Consider the following 20,409-nt stretch of genomic DNA (forward strand, 5'->3'; position numbering starts at 1 on the left):
GTTAAGAATTGAAGAAGATATATGGACTTAAAGTTTTGCACATAGAAATGTTTCTGTTCGATCCAGAAAATATGTGAGGAATTAGGACAAATGAGTGTGAGATTCGTGATCCTCGTGGCGAGACGGTTCCAACCATATATAACATGTTGATTTCTGGAAAAAATTACTGTAGCTCCGCCTTGTACACGGTCGGAGAAGACGGTGGAAACCACCGTCCACCGCCTCTGCTACTGTAGCTAGGGTTTGCAGCAAAACGCTGCGTTTTGGAGCGCGTCTGGACCGAGTGAGGGCGAGTTTGATTCTTACTGGTGCGCGTTTGTGAAATTAATTTCTGAGTGCCACTTTAACCTTGTGAACCTGTGTTCAAGTCCAGACTTTTGCATGTTTAGCTATTTTATTTATGAAGCGCTTGTTACCTTGTGAACCTGTGTTCGATTCCTGATGTTGTGTGTTTTGTGGATTTATTTGAGCGCCTCATTTGACTTGCTATACATGTGTTCGAAACCTGCCATATGCACCTTCTGATTTTTCATTCAAATGTCATTTTCCACACTATTTTCCCTCTTATTTCATTTTGTTCATCCCACTTTGGAAAATCACTAAAAATAGCAAAATGATCCAATTTGATCCTAGTTTTTTTTCATGTTCTTGTTTAAATGTCTAGTATTTTTTGATACTAATTGCATAATTTTTGTGTTTCTGGATTTTTATTTGTGGTTTTTTGATTACACATGATGCCATGTTGATATGCTTCATTCATTTGCTTGTGAAATGCCCATAGTTTATCCAATTGACTTGAAATTTGACATGTCTAATCCTAACATGTTACATGATTTTTTGGCTTTTGTTTGAGATTTTTATCATTTTCCCACACTGTTTTGGACACATGAACATGTTGTGTGACAATTTGTGTCACAATTTGTATGGTGCATTTGTACATTTTCATTCATATGCCATTTGATCTCTTCTGGAGTTGAATTTTTGTATGATGTTTGTTCATAACATGTTAAGCTTGTATAAAAATTTTCATGATCATTGGGTACATTTCTGTTTTAATGTGGATTTTCTATTCTAGATGTCCAACTTTGATCACATTGCTTGCCTTTGCCTTATCTTGTTCATATGATAGCTTTGCCTTTTGAATTGGCTTTGGTCCTTTTTAGGACATGTTCTTATTTGATTGAATGTGCTTCATGTGAAATGTTGACTTCTGTTTTGGTCATTTGACTTTCCTTTGACCCTAGTCTTTGTACTAGTGGTTTGTACTCACCGATTGTGTTTTGTGTTTCAGGTGTTGAGCACTTAGCACTAATGTTTGGTTTGGTATCATTACTTGAGATGCAAGTTGCTTTGATTACTAACCTTTGTTGTGTTGTAGGTCCATTGGTGTGATGAATTCACTTGAGTGCTTGCACTTATGACTTGCATTGTGTAGATATTGGATAGTTCCACTGCTGTTGACTGTTGATTTGTCTGAATGCAATATTAACTGTTTGACTTTTGTACAGGTACATTAGCCGCTTGCACTATGCCAAACAAGGGATTAGACAACGCTTTTTTTGACATTAGACAGCGCTTAAAAGCGCTGGCTATACTGGCGCTGGTATAGGTCTTAGACAGCGCTTAATTTACTAAAAAAGCGCTGGCATAGGGGGGGTTTAGACAGCGCTTTTTCAGTAAAAGCGCTGTCTAAAACCCCCCTATGCCAGCGCTTTTTTAGTTAATTTCATGTTGAAATTAACTAAAAAAGCGCTGGCATAGGGGGGGTTTAGACAGCGCTTTTACTGAAAAAGCGCTGTCTAAACCCCCCTATGCCAGCGCTTTTATCAAAAAAGCGCTGGCATAGGTGGTTAATTCAACAAAATATAGTGTAAAAAAGCGCTGGCATAGGGTGGGCTATACCAGCGCTTTTACACTTAATATTGATTGCAATACCTTATAATGAAAACAAGCATTAAGATTAAGACAGTCAAAATATAATAACTTATGAAAACTTATAACAAACAACAAATAAACACACACGCATAGTATTCATTAAGCTCCTCATAAAGCTAAACTCACTAGTAAGATGGAAATTTTTACCCTGAACATTGTTGTTGCCAAGTGCTATGGATACTAGTTGTAGGTGGATTTAGACTGCTTTCCCTACAATCTAGCAACATGATTGAACATTAGTGAGCAAATAATTGAATGATTTAAGTAAACTCGCAATGGAAGCGTTCTAACATACGCCTTAAAGAAGAACTCATTCTTAATTGCTTACCTTCCCTTACAGCAATAAAACGGTTAAAGCGTGTATCTAATACTCCATCTGCATAGCTTACAGTCGGTCCACCATAATCCGGAGTGAGAGGTATAGGAGACACATCTGGTGTGATCAAACACACAAAAAAAACAGCACAAGTTAACAAAATTGCTTGCTTCACACACATTGAAAATCACACAACACCAAATCAACATTCTCATGTTGATACAAATCAATATGCAAGTATTGAGCAAAAAAAAAATCAGTATGCAAGTATTGAGCAAAAAAAAATCAATATGCAAGTAAACTACAGTTGACTATAAAGAAAACTTAATTTGATGGCAGAATAAAACTACCATGCATTTTTGGAAAGACGGTAAGTTTGATAAAATCATGGTGGCGCTGTGATTTTGTTGGTAGTTTTTGCTAAAATCGTCTGTGTGCCAGTGCCACCGTAATTCAGCTTCTGCTGCTTCAAGGAAAACAACCTGAAATACCATCCCCAAATAATTCAAAGCCTGAACAATAATAATAATAATAATAATAATAATGATAATGATGAACATGGCCAGGAGAGGAAAAATACCAGGGCCAATGTTTTGGTGGAGGGGAGAATTATTTTATCCAAACTACCAAATTTCCCAAACATGTTTGCAAGTTCATTTTCGGTAGCACCATAGGGCAAATTCTTGGCTAAAATTACATGGTTACTTCTTTTAATGCATCAACTTTACCCTTCGCAAGCTCCTCCAAAGCTTCCACGTTCACTCCAGCTTTTTTAAATGCATTTTTTGTTTCTGAAATCACTTGTGTTTCTCCCAGAGCAATACGTACAGCAAGATCATCAGCTTCTCGATCCAGTAAATCACTTTTACTAACACCATATTTCCGAGCAACATTTTCTACAATCTATTAACATCAACCAACACATGATTAAAATATGCATACATCTATAAATAAGAGAAAAAGCAACCTGCTATCAATAAAGAAACATACTGTATCAGGGCGCATGAACAGACTATTCCATGCTCTGGTATCTCCACTAGCTTCAGCTGCTTTCCTCTCTTCTTCTCTTCGTTGTTTGAGAGTTTTTGTTCCTTGATCCTTGGAAACATTGTTCCTACAACATGTAAACCATAAAATGACAATACATGATAATCCAATTTAACATCTTCCATGATGCAACATTATTCCTTACTCTTCATTGTTTGAACGTCTTGGTATAGCTGGCATAACATGTAATAATCTTCCCTGGAAGATTGAATTGTCTGACTCTTGCAACGCCCTGATAAACATTTTCATACACTTGCATAAATTACAATATAACAATAGTTGGTATAAATGAAGGTGAGAAAACAATTTCTATCCATCTAGCTGTTATTACCTGGCTGCAAAATCTGGAACTGTGAAATGAATATAAGCTATTCCCTTGGATCGTTTCGTTTCCTTATCAACAACTAAATGAACCTGTGAGACACCGCCAAACTGACTGAAATGCTCTTCCAGTTCCTCCTCCCTGTAACAGAGCAACAATAAAATGATAAAACCAATTAAAATAAAAAAAATTTAAGATCAATTGAAAGATAATACTAACGTAAAATATTAGCTACCATAAGATATTCATTCTGTAGAAAAATACTAAATGGAAAAGCAGGAAAAACAATATGAAACATGGATCCATAAGAGAATTTGAGAAAGTACGTGGTCGTGTATGGCAGAGCAGGAAAAACAATATGAAACATTCATTCAGTCATAAGCTCACGTGACTTGTCGGAATCGGGATTATTTGGTAATCCAACTACTTTTCTGTCGCTTAAGATAGGATGGTTTGCAATTGATGTACCATCCGTATCTTTATTCAATGCTGCTTGGTTGTTACCATCATTGGATACAACTGAAGTGTCGTTTTCCCACAGCTTAGACTTTGCGCGAGGTTGCATGACATGAAGAAAATCTTGAAGCTTCGGGTCCTTGGGCTGAAAGGAACAAATTTGACAGTAAATTATGTTAGAGTCCATGCTAAAGCTAAGGAAATCCACAACGAAATGAATGATGGATGTAGATCCCTTGAATCACAGTTCTTGTCTGCCTGTTTTGTCTCCTTGCAGAAAACTTCTATTTACCACTTTTAAAATAAGTGCTGCGAGTTCCCCAACTAAACCGAACCAATGTTGGAAAACCGAAGATAGAATGTTTGTGATTTTCTAGCCAAGACTTGGTTGCGGGATCTACATTAACAAAGAAACAAAACCATATTTATTATAATTACAATGTAAATCAATATAATACTCAATATCATATGCGACGTACTCATGACACTCTCACCTGCAGGATATCCAGAACCAAAGTTCCTGTGTATATTATCAGCAGTCTCATCGAGCACCCAATCTCTTACAGCTCGGTCCCTCGTAACCTGAAAGGTTGGATTAAAGATTTTAAGTAAACAATAAAACATTATAGTATACTGATGTAGTTTTAGAAGAGAGTTAAATACCTTTGCAGCTATACTTGCACCACTGACAACAGGATGACAACAGGATAAAGACTATCAGCTTTCTTAGCAACCACAAATTTGATAGATGGGAAATTTTTAGACATTTTTACCTCATATTTCCCTGGATCTCCGACCGTATCAATATAAACCTGAAAAGCACAAATCATACATTACATTACATCTCTAATAATTCAATTATCTGCTTAACATTACTACCCAAGTACTTTAACAATAAAAGTTACAAAAGCCTCAATTTTCTCTTTCAGTAGCCGATTTTACCTCGGTTAGAAGCACTCCGATTTTGAGGACCCTATCAACGAGGCCCATAGCAGAGTCATGTGATATCTCATTCAAGTTTATCTTATTCCTGTTAGAGTTACAAAAATTACAAAACGGAAGAAACAACAATTTGAAATTCACCAGAACAGAAAAACAACAAAATCAAAAGCTAACTAACTAGGGTTTATAGATTTACTTCTTGAGCATTTTAGCAGAGAGTTCCTTTGGATCAATGACATCAACAACCCATCCAATAGAATCGTTGCCTTTCAAAGCTTCAAATAATTCCTCCCTCTTCTCTTCCTTCAGAGTCTTAGAATCTGTTTGAACAATCATTGGTGCCAATTTAATTGATTATAAAATAATCAGAAAAAAAAGAGAATGAAGTTGATTGAGAAAGTACCGGCGAAACTCAAAGTAGCTAGGGTTTTCTTGTAGGAGAGAGGACAGTATAAACAGCCATAGACCATAGGACCAAGAACGGGACCTCTTCCGGCTTCGTCGATTCCCATTATGCAAGGCTCCGATGCCCATTCTGGAACCATAGCTTCGGATCCCATTTTCGCACATATAATGGGGTTTAGGGGAAGAATCTTTCACACAGGATAAACAAGCTCTGATTGAGGGTTGGAAGAAGGGGGAGTGGATTTGGGAGAAAGAGAAGCAAGCTCTGATTGAGGGTTTGGGAGAAGAATGTAGGATTTTTAGGATTTGGGAGGGAATAACATTTTTTTCGTGACATGGAGGGAATAAAGACTTTAGACAGCGCTTTTGGTTTTAATTTTTTTTTTAATTTAAAGACTTTAGACAGCGCTTTATCAAAAGCGCTGACTAAGGTCTATATTAAAAAGCGCTTTCTAAAAGCGCTGACTAAGGTCTATATTAAAAAGCGCTTTCTAAAAGCGCTGTCTAAGGGGGGGTCTTAGACAGCGCTTTTAGAAAGCGCTGTCTAAGACCCCCCCTTAGACAGCGCTTTCATTATTTTTTTGGAACATTTTCCGTGTTTTATTTTAATTTTAACCTTAGACAGCGCTTTCTTTTAAAAGCGCTGTCTAAGATGCGCTGTTAAAAGTCATTTTTGGCGTAGTGTTGCTAGTGTAGCGGTGTATTCATCACTTTATGATTTATTGACTAAATCAAAAGCAAAGCATACAAAGATAGAGTCGCCACCGCACTTCTATTTATCCAAAGGAATGGCTAGAAAGCGAACAAAAGCCTAAGAAGGTTTACACAAAGAAAACTAATAAAAGATCAGAGATCTGGGTAAGGGGGTAATTATGTTGTGGGAAGGTGTTAGGCACCCACAACATCCTAGGTACTCCTAGGGAACCTCTTTTCACAACTTGTTGTAAAATTATTTGTTTATGAAATTATTTTGTGCAAACATTGATTGAAGGGATGAGAGAAGAATATACAAATTTTATTATTTTTGTGTTTGAATGGATGAACCCATTGCCTACGTACCTTTTCATGAAAGATAAGGATCAAAACGCCGTAGTTCGGCTAAAAGATTTCCAAAAAGTGAGTGGATTGATTTTAAACAAGAGCCTTAAGGTCTTTCATTATCAACGGGAGAAAACTCAACCTGAACCAACAATCCACCATGTGAGAACAACTTCAACGCGCTAGTGAGGGGTTAACCCTATAATAAGCATGGAAGTCTTACAATTCAATCACTAAGGATGCGGTGAGATTTACATCAACCACTATAATAATTCAGATCTATGGCTAATGTATGAAACTTATCTAGAAGTGGACGAGGGCCACAAAAAGCAATTAAGTGAGTGAAATTAACCAATTATGAGTATTCACAAAGATGGTCAAAGTTGACATTAGATTCAATTCAGAAGAAGTATTGTGAAAATGAAGTTTGAAAATCAAAGGCCTAAAGCCTAGGTTTCTAGTTTTGAAAACAAGTGAAAATGTTTGCACAAAAGTTTTCTGGTTTGGATTGCAAATGCAAGTGGAGGTTATAAGGAAACAAAAGGTGGGGATGAGGAGTAAAACTTCATTAGAAGTTCCTCTCTTGAGATGATATGTAGATGATCCAAGCAAGTACCATCCTTTGGAATGAGCACAGGGCAAAAAGCAAATAAGCAAGCTCAAAGGAGCAACAAAACTGGAAATGGATTGCCAATAAATGGTCTTACGTCCAACTCCGAAAACAAATGGGAAATGGAGTGCCAATAAATGGTCTTACGTCCAACTCCACAAAGCAACATGGGAAACAGATAGCCAATCAATGGTCTTACATCTAACTCCACAAAAGAAACAAAATAGGAAACAGATAGCCAATCAATGGTCTTACATCTGACTCCACAAAAGAACAAAATAGGAAACAAATAGCCAATAAATGGTCTTACATCTGACTCCACAAAAGAACATAAGAAAGGAAATGGAGTGCCAATCAATGGTCTTATATCCAGCTCCCCAAAAGGAACATGAAACAGATAGCCAATCAATGGTCTTACATCTGACTCCTCAAACAAAACAAATAACAAATGCAAAAGCAAAATGCTAATAATATGCAAAAGCAACATGAAGGATGCACAAGTAAGCAAACAATCAAGCAATTAGCACTCTCTATACATAATCAAAAGGCTCAATCAAAGTTGGGCTTTAGTCAAGGGGTCATATCAACCTTGACAAACAAACCAGATACTGGAAGGGGTGTCAGGCTCTTAACCACTGACATTGACCGTCAGGGTGAGCAGATGAAATGGGAGATGAGGGTTAGACCTCATAGCTCTTAACCCGGCCTGGGTGAGCTTGAATCAATGAAGGTGTGGGAGTCCAGAATGAGGAACTCTATTCCACAATGACTGACTCTATATACAAGATTTTGGGTGTTTATTCAAAATGCATCAGCACGTAGTGCGAGCAAGATGAAAGACTCAACTGAATAGCAGGGGATGGGTTGCACATCCCTTCTATCTGCCAATGCCTCTTCACTTAGGAGGTCTTAATATGTAACCATGCCTCATTGAGGTCTTTAGCACAAAATTAAACAATCAAGAACATGGCCTCTTAAGGAGGGCTTCAGACAGGTGCCTGCCAAAGATAACAGGTCTTCCAGACTACATGGAGTTAAAGATATTACCTAAGTGGTATGCCAACCACAAGCAAAGCAAAGCAACTCAAGTAATGAGTTAAAGCTACTAAGGTACCTGTAAGAAAATCAAACAAGTCAATATTCACATTCAGACAAACTAAACAGACAGTCAACAGTCAGACAACCAATATACACAATGTAAGTCAACCACTCAAGTGAGTTAGCCATCCAAGGACCTACAACACAATCAACATTAGTTAAACAAAGCAAATTGTAGCTCAAGCAAATAGATCACATCATCCATTAGGACTTATTGCATGAACCTGAAAGGCAAAGCTCAAATTGTAAGTTCAAACCCCTAGGGCAAAGCCTAGGGTCAAAGGTAAATCAAAAAGTCAAAACAGCAACCAATATTCAACATGAAGCTCAATTAATCAATCATGAACATGTCCTAAAAAGGACCAAGTTAAAAGCATCAAGCAAAGTCATGTAGTGAGCAAGAGAAGACAAAGACAATTTCAAAGCACACAATTGGACGTTAAGAATCAAAATTCCATATTAAAACAGAAATGAAACAAACAATCCTGGAAATTTTTATGAGCACACCACATGTTAAATACAATCATCATGCCAAAAATTAGAATCAACAGAGTTCAATTGACCTAGAAATGAAAATACACAAGTATGACATCAAATTGTGTGACACACATTGTCACACCATGCAATCATGTGTCTAAAACAGAAATGGAAAATGAGAAAAATGCACAATCAAGCCTCAAAGGTCAAGCAACATGTTTGGAATCAGTGTGTAAAATTTCATGGCATTTAGATCATTATTGAGCATTTCACACTAGAAAGAATGAAGCATAGTACATTTTGCACACATGATCAATCAACCAATCACAATTCAAATTCCAGAGATGATAAAATCATGAAATCACAACCAAAAAATAATAGACAAACACATGAACATTTTGCAAAAAATTGGGAATTAATTGGATGTGTTTTCAATTTTTAATGATTTTTTGAAGTTGGAAAATATTTGAAATAAAATGTGGAAAATGTACCTGAAATTATGGAGGGAAAGAGGAAATGAATTAAGTTTTGAAAACAAATGCCGTATGCTGGAATCGAACCAGGTAGCAATTCAAAATAAGGCGCTGAACAAATAATATTCCAAAATGCAAAAGCCTGGAATCAAAGTGAGGGAAGGGCAAAACGATGCAGTTTCAATAATGCGCTGGCAACATCGTCAGCGGTCAAGCACATGTGGACGCGGTCAACTAAACCAGAGCCAATCAAAAGGACAAATGGATGCACGCATGGCACACACAAGGGACAAAACCCTAGCCAGCTCGTCCAGTTGCAGACGGCGGCTCCCTATTCACGCACGGCAGTTGGCGCGGTGGTTTCCACCGTCTTCTTCATGAAGACGGTGGTTGCTACAGTAACGTTAACCAAATTTTTTCCAGAATTTGCAAATTTATACATCATTCGAACGCTTATGCAATGAGGAACATAGATCAAGCATTTTTTTGGCCAAATTCTTCATGAATTGTGAGAATCGAAGAAAAACGCATATGCATGTCAAACTTTAAACTCACGTATCTCATGCATTTCTCATCCGTTTTTCATGAATTTTATACCAGAATTTTCAGCGTGAGGAGATCTATCTAAACATGTGCATAACATCAAGAATTAAGAGGATCAAATTTTTACCTCTTGAAGAGCAGATTAATGAAACAGTGAGTTCAATGCCTTGCAAGTGTCCAGATCAACTCCTGAGGTGATGTCTTGAAGCTTTATGAATGAATTGAAGCTTGGAGAGGCTTGGATCTAGCTCAAAAATCAGTTTCCATTGCCATGTTCTTGAGCTTCATGTGCTTGATTTCCACTCGAATCCTTCAAACCAAAGCTTGATCTGCACTAAATGAGGATCAGAGAACAAGAATATGCCACCAAATCCAAGTGCTATGTGGAAGAATTTTGAATTTCAATGGAGAGAAAATTTTGGAGGGAAAAGAAATTTGGATCTAGAATCTGAAAATTCTGAACAATTCTGTTAGGATTTGGTATTTATATGGTCTCCTAATCATGCTGAAAAATGTAATTAGCAATGGTTAATTGAAATTAGCAAAAATGAGGTGCATGAGCAAATTTGGAAAATGTGTGGTGCCATGCAAATTCTCACGTGAACAGTGCTATATGGATGATCAAATTCACTTAAAATCTTCCAATGAACACAATGGCAATGGTATTTTGCTCATAGATTGCACCAATTTCAAATTTGTCATTTTCCCTCCAAAATGGTCATGAATGAGCAAATGGTCATATGATGAAATTTCATGCAATGTGATGAATGATTTGAAAATTAGAGGTCATGACAAGCAAAATGCAAAAAGAGGCACTCATTTTGGAGTTATGAGTCAAAAGTTATGGCCTTTTGAAGTTCCATGCACACTTGGCAATAATTTGATCATATCTCCTCAACCATTCATTAGATGCTCATGATCTTGGACTTTTTGGAAATGGGAGAGAGAGATCTTCCACTTTCACGTTGGACAAGATTTCATTTGAAGCTTCTTTGATGTTGGAAAGTTAAGTTGAAGTTGGTCCAAAAACTTTCCATTTTTGGAAACTTGAAATAAGAGGTCACTTTCCATTTTGGGAAATTTTTGACTTGACCTCAAAATCTTCAATGTGGATGTTTGACATGATGAATAGGCCTTGTTTGAACATGAATGAGATGAAGAAACTCAATTTCCCAATTCAAAAACCAGAATTGACTTTCAGTTGACTGGCATTGGTCCTTAGATGACCTGAAAATTGCCTGATGAACTTGGGCCTTTGCCACTTGGGTAATTTGCTCCAAAATGGACCTATAGCTCATATAAGCTCAAGATAATGATGTGTGGTCCTCATACCAAGAAAATACCATCTGCTCTTGCTCAGAGGAAAACCTTGAATTGCCTGACCTGTTGACTGCTTAAGCTGCAAGTAACAAAGGTTAATGACATATTTTTGGTACTTTTTGGTTAGTAATTAAAAGAAAAGCAATGATATAAAATGCAATCAATGCTTGGTGATCAAGAACCACTCTCAGGAAAGATCCCACCCACATGGAAGGAAGCAAGGTGTCCAATGATCCTTGAGGTTTATGCAATGCACTGCTATGATGCCATGAGGGATCTTAGGGACAAAATTGGGGTCTTACAGCTAGCTAGCTTTTTCTTTGCTTTGGAGTGTGGTTGATACACCACTGAGGTAGCTTAGCCTTCTAACTCCATGTAGTCTGGAATCCCTGTCACTTTTTTGGCAGGCATTTGGCTGAAGTCCTCCTTAAGAGGCAATGTTTGTGATTGTTTATGTTTGTGCTAAAGACCTCAAAGTGAGGCATGTTACTTGTTAGGTCCTCCTAAGTGAAGAGGAAATTGACAGATAGAAGGGGCTAGTAGCCAGCCCCCTGTTAGTCGTTGAGTCGTTCATTATGCTCGCACTACATGCTGATGCTCTTGGACATAACCCAAGATCTTGTATAGTGTCAGTCAAGTGGAATAGGGTCCCTCTTTCTGGACCCCCACGCTTTCTTTGATTTGAGCTCACCCAGGCCAGGGTTAAGAGCATGAGGTCTAATCCTCATTCCCACATTTCATCAGCTTCACCCTAACTCTCAATGTTAGTGGTTAAGAGCTTCAACATACCCCTACAGTTTTGGCTTGTTTGTCGAGGTTGATATGACCCCTTGACTAAAGCCCAACCATTTGTCTGAGCCTCTTGTTTGTATATAGAGTGTGATGATTGCTTGTGTGTTTGCTGTTTGATTGACTTGCTTCCTGTCCGAGTTAGGTTCTGATTAGATACCTCAACCTAGGGATATTGTGGATTGCATGACAACTATTAGGCTCGAGTCAGTATCCCTGTTAGTCTGTTTGCTTCCCTGGTCTCTGGTTAGGAGAGAGTTTCTCCCCTGTTAAGGGGAACTACGTCGCCCTGATTCTCATACCAGATGAGATACGTAGGCAGGAGATCGTGCGAGATCTCTCCGGGCGCCCTTTTCTCTTTTTGTTTATGTGGTGACTATTAGGTCCAAGTTCCAGACTCCCTATTAGCTTGTTCTCTCCCCTATTAAGGGGAACTACGTCGCCCTGATTCTCATACCAGATGAGATACGTAGGCAGGAGATCGTGCGAGATCTCTCCGGGCAACCTTTTTCTTTTTTGTGTGTGTTTTGTGTGACAACTTTTAGGCTCGAGTTCCAGACTCCCTATTAGCTTGTTGATCTGATAACCTTTTTCTTTGGTGTTCGCTGGTTAGCGATTGCTATTTGTTTGGAGTCGGATATAAGACCATGTTTGGCATTCTGTTTCCTTGTTTGTGCTATCTGTTTGGAGTCGGATATAAGTCCATGGATTGACATTCTGTTTCCTTGTTTGTGTTGTGTGTTTGGAGTCGGATGTAAGTCCATGTTTGGCATTCTGTTTCCTTGCGTGTGTGTTTGGAGTCGGATATAAGTCCATGGATTGACATTCTGTTTCCTTTTGAGGGTTTCTTTTGACGTCTCAGCGTCTCTTTTTAGTGTTTGTTTCGGTGTGCGTTAGCCGAACTACGAGTGTTCTAATTGATTCTTACTCTGGATAGAGAAGATACATAGGCATAGGATGCGATGTCCTAGCGAGCATGTTTCCCATTTCCCCGAACTACGTTGACTCTGATGTTTGTTTCTGACAAACTACGTAGGCCCAGGATGCAACATCCTGCCGAGTCCCCTTCCTCCATCTTCTTCCGCCTGTTTATTATTGCAGTGTGTGCATTTCTTTGAGCAGTTATTTAGCAACCTTTTCCTATTCTTTTGAGCGTGGATCCCGTCGAGTACGACGGACGTGAGGGGTGCTAATACCTTCCCCTTGCGTAACCGACTCCCGTACCTTGCAATCTCTGGTCGTAAGACCGTTCCTTTCCCTTTTTCAAGTTTACTTCGAGCGTTTCCTTTCCCTCCTTTGGGATAAATAACGCACGGTGACGGCTCTGTGTTTTTTTCCGCCGGTTGTTTTTCGCGATGCACACACAAGGGGAGAAGGTGATTCATCCGCACGTGAAGCGGGTTGAGATTGTTATTCCAAGCACCGCCGAGGTCAGAAAGAAAATAGGAAAATGAGGTCGCTTCAGAGGCGAGTCGAGAGCAGAATGGTAGCCTTGTTAAAGGAACATGTGAATACCTTTGCCTGGTCATGTCAGGGTACGCCAGGGACGGATACCGACGTTGTTGAGCACAAGCTACCATGGAGAGAAGACTGTCCTCTAAAGAAGCAGAATGCCGGTGCTACTTATCAGAGAGCCATGGTGACTTTGTTTCATGATGTGATTCACCATGAAGTTGAATGCTATGTTGATGACATGATAGCAAAGTCCCAAGCGGAAGAAGGGCATCTGGCAGACCGGGGCAAGTCGTGTGACCGGTGGAGATAATTCAAACCGAGGTTGAATTCAGATAAGTGCACTATCAGAGTGCGGTCCGGTACGATGTTGGGGTTCATTATAAGAGAGGAATCGAGGTTGATTATTTAAAAAAAAAAAAAAAAAAAAAAAAAACAAACAAAATGCCTGAACCGAGAGCAGAAAAGAGAGGTTCGTGGTTTATTAGATAGATTGAACTACATGTCATGGTTCACATCTCATCTATCAGCCACGTGGGAACCCATTCAAGAAAAAAGATCAAACGGTCAGGTGAAATAATGATTGCCAAGGGGCATTGAAAAATGAAAGATTAAGTTGCATGAACCTTTGATTCTGATACCTCCTATGGAGAGAGACTGTTAATCTGTACTTGACAGCCCTCGAGGGGTCTATGAGGTGTGTATTGGGGCAGCATGACGAGTCTTGTCGAAAAGAGCATGCAATTTACCTTAGCAAAAAGTTTACCGACTGTGAAACAGTACATTCACTGTTCGAGAAAACTTGATGTACTTTGGCATAGGCTGCTCGCCGACTGAGACAGTATATGCTGATTCATACCACTTTGTGGATTTCGAGATGGAGTTGATCAGGTAGATTTCTGAAAGAGCCAGCAATGACCGGACGGGTTGCGAAAGGGCCAGTGATCTTGATTGAATACGATATTCGATATATCTCTCAGAAAGCAGTCAATGGGTGTATTGTCTGATTACATAGCCCAGCAACTCGTGGAGGATGATCAACCGATGAAGTTTGGATTCCCTGATGAGGACATCTCGAGGTGCTCTAATCGAAAGATTGAGAGTAACCGATCCCGGAGGAGGGCCTGACCCTGAATCCGAACGGATTCTGATGTCTGATGGGGAGGTTAAGGTGAATAAGCTTTTGTTGCCCGGATAATGTTTGAAGGCACCGATGGTGTGATTGAGTAGGAAGCTTGTATCCTGGGTATCGATCTCCGGTGCGTATATCTACTGGGGCAACTCCTTTCTCATTGGTATATGGAATGGAAGCGATGTTACCTGTTGAAGTTCAGATTCCCTCTTTGAGAGTCCCGATGGACATGAAATTGCAAGAGGTGGAATGGGTAAGGACCTGGTACGAAGAGTTGAGCCTAATAGAGGAAAAGAGGCTAGCAGCCATCTGTCATGGGCAGTTATACCAGCAAAGGATGAAGCGTGCTTTTGACAAGAAAGTACGACCTCGGGTATATCACGTGGGTGATATGGTGCTGAAAAGGATCCTTCCTCTTCAAAACGATCGAAGGGGCAAATGGACACCCAATTATGAAGGTCCATTCGTGGTCAAGAAGGTTTTCTCTGGCGGAGCCTTGTTGTTAACGACCATGGATGGCGAGGATTTTCCATCCCCAGTGAATGCGGACGCAGTTAAAAAATACTTCGTATAATTGACCCGCTGGACGAAAAGAACAAAATAGTCCAGGCAAAAATGGGCATCCCGGCGAACCAAAAACAGAAAGAGAGGTTCGGGCAAAAATTAGGGGTAAAAGAAAAATGTACACCCGGCAAGTCGAAAACCTGGAAAGGCGACTTGGGCAAAAAAGGGTATCCCGGTGGACTGAAAACCCGAAAGGGCGGTTCAGGCAAAAGAGGGATTGAAACGAACAACTGCGTCTGGCATGATCGTTTGCGCTTTGGTTAAAGCATCATGGGTAATACCCGGTGGGGATCAATCAGAAACGTCTTGTTCAGAAGGCAGAAAAGCATGGAGAGTCTGAGGACATATGGGGTGTAACCGAGTTGGAACTCGATGAGATTGCGGGTTTCACATTGCCATTAGGATAGATTTTTCCTTTTGTGCGCAATTACCTCTTTTCAGGAATTGCTTCCTTTGTATTGCTCAATTTGAGCCACACTTTTCAGATCAATAAAATGCATATTCAGTCAAATAATTTTGTTTTTGTTTTCATTACCGCTTTGATTGCAAAAACATCCAGAAATTTTTGATAAAGGATCTTGCATCTTAAGACATACAGGTTTCCTTCCAATGCATGTTTATAAGATTGAAAGCTTGAAATCTTATTCGGAAGGATGAGTGACCCAAGTGTTGAAATCTTGACACGCCTGGGGCACGGTTTTATCTGACGGTCTGTTTTGCAGGTGCTGTTAGGTATTTCACTCACTTGCAGGTTGTGATGTGGTGGCTTTGAAACAAATCCCCCGAGAGTCCGATCAGGAACGAATGTATGAAGGGATGACGAAGACGACGAGGGACGCACGACGATCTTTGATTTTAATCAAGAAGACTCTTCAAAGTCGGAAGACTTGAAAGTATGTAATTCCCCGCAGAGTCCGATCAGGGACGAGTGCATGAAGAAAGGACGGAGAGACGACGAGACGTCCGACGATCCTTGGAATTAATCAAGAAGACTCTTCAAAGTCGGAAAATTGAAAAGTCTGTGTAAATCCCAAGAGTACGTTTCCGTCGAGCGCGGAGCGATTGGGAATACAAGATGATGGAGCAGAAAAGGTCCAGACGAGTCTGGGAATTCTCAAAAGTGGAAAGCTGATACGAGATTGGGAGGTAGATACCGTGGTTCGACGAGTCGGCGGGTGTTCTGTACCAATTTTTCTCATTTCCCAGCTAGGTCCCCAATCAGAATTAGAGGACTAAATCCCCTGCAGATCCGAGGTCTGTGGTTCCCAGCCGAGTCAAGATGGTTATCCCCGGCAGGTTTAGAACGGTGTTTCCTCAGCAGTCAGGCCAGAAGGTTGCTATTCCCCGAGTGGAGCGGGTTTCAATGAAATATATCTCCAGCAGTGTTCATCCTACCAGTGGATTGGACGAGTTTCCGTAGCAGACGGATATCTGCACCCCCAGCTGAGTGTATCCTACGTGTGGATTGCATGGGTTGTTCCCAGCGGAGTGGCATTCGCTTCCCTAGCAGGGTTAGGATGGTTATCCCCAGCAGGTGATAGATTGATGCTTCCCCAGTTGCCAGGCCTGGAGGTGGCTGTTTCCCAGCAGAGTATCTGTGAGCATTTCCCTAGTGAAGTCAACAGGTATCTGTGAGGGTTCCCGAAGCAGAGGTGGATGTATATCCCCAGCAAGTCAAAAGACTGTATCCCCACAGAGTGTTGGTGGTTCCTATCCCCAGCATTTCCTCGAGCGGATTGGGTGCAAAGGAGGTTTCCTCAGCAAGGGTTACCTTTTCCCAGCAGCGTCAGTGTTATTCCCCAGCAGGGTGGAATCGGAGTATTGACGAGTTCCTCAGCAAAGTGTCTCGTGCTCCTCAGGAGAGTCCCTTGAGGGGGATGCTTTTTATGCATTCATCATGTAGCGTAAGCATAGCATATCGCATAGAAAAAATAATAAATCGCGTAGCATTTTCATAATTATGGAGCATTACGCAGAAAAAGATCATGCATCATTGTTGCAAGCATAGAGCTAGTCTCAAGCCGTGGTTACCGTTTGAGAGGTGGTTGTGCCAGAAAGCGAAGATGTTACTCTGTGGAGTTTAGCATCATGACGTCAGATCAGCAATGTTCCCCAGTAGTGCGATATTGGAGGAAATGTTTCCGTCGGACAGAGATGGAAATAAAATCAGAGGACGTTACGCGATCAGCGCGATTCAAGCCGTGGTTACCGTTTGGGAGGTGGTTTTATCAGACAGTGAAGGTGTTACTCCGAGGAGTCTAGCATCATGGTTTTAATCAAGGATATTCCCCAGTAGTACGATACTGGAGGGTAAGTTTCTGTCGAGCAGAAATGGGAATGTTAATCAAGAAAGTTTCGGGGTCCAAAAAGAAAAACAAGAAAGAAGATAATCCCCAGCTAAATGCGAAGTGTTTGTCTGCCAGGGTTGAATAGAGAGCAGTCGGCTCAGAGCTTGTCATCCTCAACATGGGTCGTTGTGGCATTCCGGCCAGTTTCCGATTTCCAGATCGAAGAAGTTCTCCACAATCAGGACGAAGAACTTGTGGCATTCCGGCCAGTTTCCGATTTCCAGATCGAAGAGGTTCTCAACCATCAGGACGAAGAACTTGTGGCACTCCGGCCAGTTTCCGATTTCCAAATCGAAGAAGTTCTCAACCATCAGGACGAAGAACTTGTGGCACTCCGGCCAGTTTCCGATTTCCAGATCGAAGAAGTTCTCAACCATCAGGACGAAGAACTTGTGGCACTCCGGCCAGTTTCCGATTTCCAGATCGAAGAGGTTCTCAACAGTCAGGACGAAGAACTTGTGGCACTCCGGCCAGTTTCCGATTTCCAGATCGAAGAGGTTCTCAACAGTCAGGACGAAGAACTTGTGGCACTCCGGCCAGTTTCCGATTTCCAGATCGAAGAGGTTCTCAACAGTCAGGACGAAGAACTTGTGGCACTCCGGCCAGTTTCCGATTTCCAAATCGAAGAGGTTCTCAACAGTCAGGACGAAGAACTTGTGGCATTCCGGCCAGTTTCCGATTTCCAGATCGAAGAGGTTCTCAACAGTTAGGACGAAGAACTTGTGGCACTCCGGCCAGTTCCGATTTCTAGATCGAAGAAGCTCACGATGATTAGATCGATGCAGCTTGCGGCAATCCGGCCAGTTTCCCGGTATCCAGACCGAAGTGGTATCCAGACCGAAGAGGTGTTCAGACCAAAGTGGTGTTCAGGCCAAGAAAATGAAAAAAGAAGAGAAAATTCTGGGGTCCAAGAAAATTAAAAAGAAATAATAATCCCGAGCGGATGAGTGGTGTTCAGGCCATGGTTATCCCTGTGTTACCATTTATTTTGGTATCCAGGTCGACGTTTCTATTTTGGGGTTCGAGCCGAGTTTTCTCCGTACCAGACGGATTTCTTGTTCAGAGGTTGTTTCTTCGCCGATGCTGACAGGCGTTGTTAATTATCTTCCCATCAGAGCGCAAATTGTTCGTCTGTTCTCGGTATTCAATCACTCTTCATCCTGATCATCTGAAAGCCGAGGCTATTCATATCGACAGGTTCACAGTGGATTGAATAGGGGCAGCTGTAACACCTCAAAATTTGCCCTCCTCTCTTGGGACTAGTTTAACATATTACATATCATTTTTAGGTCATTAGGCATGACATATTGCATATCATGTGGTTACATTGTGCAAGTCATCCTCATAAGTCTTGATCAGAAGATGGAGAGGTCATGTGCAAGCTAGAGTTTTTTGGACTGGATCACTAACTATCTGAGGGTGGTTCGAATTAGGGTTTCATAGTTCTCAAAGGAGATTGGTCTTCATCTTGTTTGAAGTGATACATCATCATCATCATGGTTTGATTTCATCAAGAGTTGAAGCAGATTCCTTAAGATTAGGGTTTTGACCATTGGTCAACCCTAATCAGTTGCATTGGGCCAATCAGGGCATGATCAGGAGATGGGGTTTATGATGGATATGGAGATCATTATTTGGTTGTATGGAGATTATTGAGGCTAGGGTTTCACCCTTGAGTCATTTCATCAGAGGATTGGGACTCAGTTTGATCTATGCATTGCCAAATTCATCTATCAGTTGAAAAAGACAACTGTGGTCAACTGTGCATGATTTAATGGATTTGGAGGTGAAAATGAGTTGGATACACTTCATTCATGTTGGAACAAGTGTTATTTGACATGTCAAAGCTCAAGAATGAAGAAAGTCAAGTCAGGACAAAAATTGCCAAAAATAGAAAGTGACTTGTAATGGAAGTTTCCAAAAATGGAAAGTTTTTGACCTCAAAATTACATGTCCAAGGAAGCTTCAAATGAAAATTTGTTCAACATGAAAGTTGTAGATCTTGTTCTAACCTTTCCAAAAAGTCCAAGAACTTGAAAATCCCATGTATGGTTGGCAAGTTATAGTCCAGTGAATTTCAAAAATGACCCATAATCAGAAGGGCATAACTTCCACATGGAGTGTCCAAATTGGGTGTTCTTTTTATGCATAAACTCCATTTGACATGTACTTTCATGGTGCATAATTGGAATTCTTCAAAAGTGGTCAATGCAAAAAGTCAAATTTCAACTGTACAGTTAAAAGTCCAGGGGCAAAATTGTCCAACTTGAGAAATAATGTGAATTTTTGAATGGGGATTTTTGCAACACTTCACAAATGACATTTGGAAATTGTTGGAATGCTCATAACATGCCAAGGCCTTGTGGTTTGAGAATTGACTTTTGAAATGGACTTGAAAATGCATAACATAGCCATCACATGTGGAAAATGCAAAATACTCATCCAATCAACATGAGACAAGTTGCAACAGCTCACACATGTCATTTTGAGAGTGTGTGAGCTGTCAATGAGCTGGCATTGGCTGGCATATGAAAGTACATTTTTGCCCTTGGCTTGAAAATGACACATTTGTTAATCATTGGCATTTTGGTTAATTGAAGTGATTAAGCATGGATTAAGCTGGGATATATATTGTTAATCCTAACTAACTCCAACAGAATTCACAATCATCAAAATCAAGATCTCTTTTCCCTCCATTTTCTCAATTTCTCTCAAGAACACATCAAGGAAAATTTCATCAATCTCTTCCAATTCTTCATCAAACTCGAAAATTCCTTTTGCTGCCATCTCTATTCAACTTCTTCTGCAACTGTTTTTGGAAATCAAGATCAAAGGAGCATCACACGCGACTGTTCACATATGATGCATCAATGGTGAATTGAGGAATTCGTGTACTAGGAGCAAGTTCAATCGAACCTGAGCACTTCACTCACCTCACACATCATCATTCTCAATCTGTTTTGGATCAGGAGGCTCAAACATCTTCAAATTCATCGCTGCCTTCGAAGTAAGGTGAATTTTCGAATCTCACCATTGCTTTAATGCTTATATGCGTTTTGAAGTATGTTTCATGTAGATCATCGTGATACCTTTGGTTTTAGAAATGGTGAAACGTAGGGGAAGTTATGATGAATTTTAGTTA

General features: G+C 40.3%; 1 protein-coding gene and 1 pseudogene across 1 annotated transcript; both read right to left on the minus strand.

Moving 5' to 3' along the window:
* Positions 1-2,831: 2,831 nt before the first annotated feature.
* On the minus strand, positions 2,832-3,987 carry LOC127102481 (uncharacterized). Its single transcript, XM_051039848.1, has 5 exons — positions 3,947-3,987; positions 3,630-3,761; positions 3,444-3,530; positions 3,242-3,365; positions 2,832-3,154 (listed from the first exon to the last, which is right to left on the minus strand). Exons 1-5 carry the CDS (start codon positions 3,985-3,987, stop codon positions 2,945-2,947), a joined length of 594 nt encoding a protein of 197 aa, XP_050895805.1. The 3' UTR covers positions 2,832-2,944.
* A 373-nt stretch (positions 3,988-4,360) lies between these two features.
* On the minus strand, positions 4,361-5,776 carry LOC127102482 (ribonuclease H2 subunit A-like; annotated as a pseudogene).
* Positions 5,777-20,409: the final 14,633 nt, after the last annotated feature.

Source organism: Lathyrus oleraceus, chromosome 7 (genome assembly GCF_024323335.1).
Source record: "Lathyrus oleraceus cultivar Zhongwan6 chromosome 7, CAAS_Psat_ZW6_1.0, whole genome shotgun sequence".
NCBI classification, from domain to species: domain Eukaryota; kingdom Viridiplantae; phylum Streptophyta; class Magnoliopsida; order Fabales; family Fabaceae; genus Lathyrus; species Lathyrus oleraceus.

What these genes read in the sequence shown, in the direction of transcription:
- LOC127102481 (XM_051039848.1), bottom strand. Translation starts at nt 3,987, where the DNA reads ATGTTTCATATTGTTTTTCCTGCTCTGCCATACACGACCAC. An exon ending in GCTCTGCCATACACGACCAC is followed by an intron (nt 3,762 to 3,946) that starts GTACTTTCTCAA and finishes GCTCTGTTACAG; the next exon opens with GGAGGAGGAACTGGAAGAGC. An exon ending in TGTTCATGCGCCCTGATACA is followed by an intron (nt 3,155 to 3,241) that starts GTATGTTTCTTT and finishes TGATGTTAATAG; the next exon opens with ATTGTAGAAAATGTTGCTCG.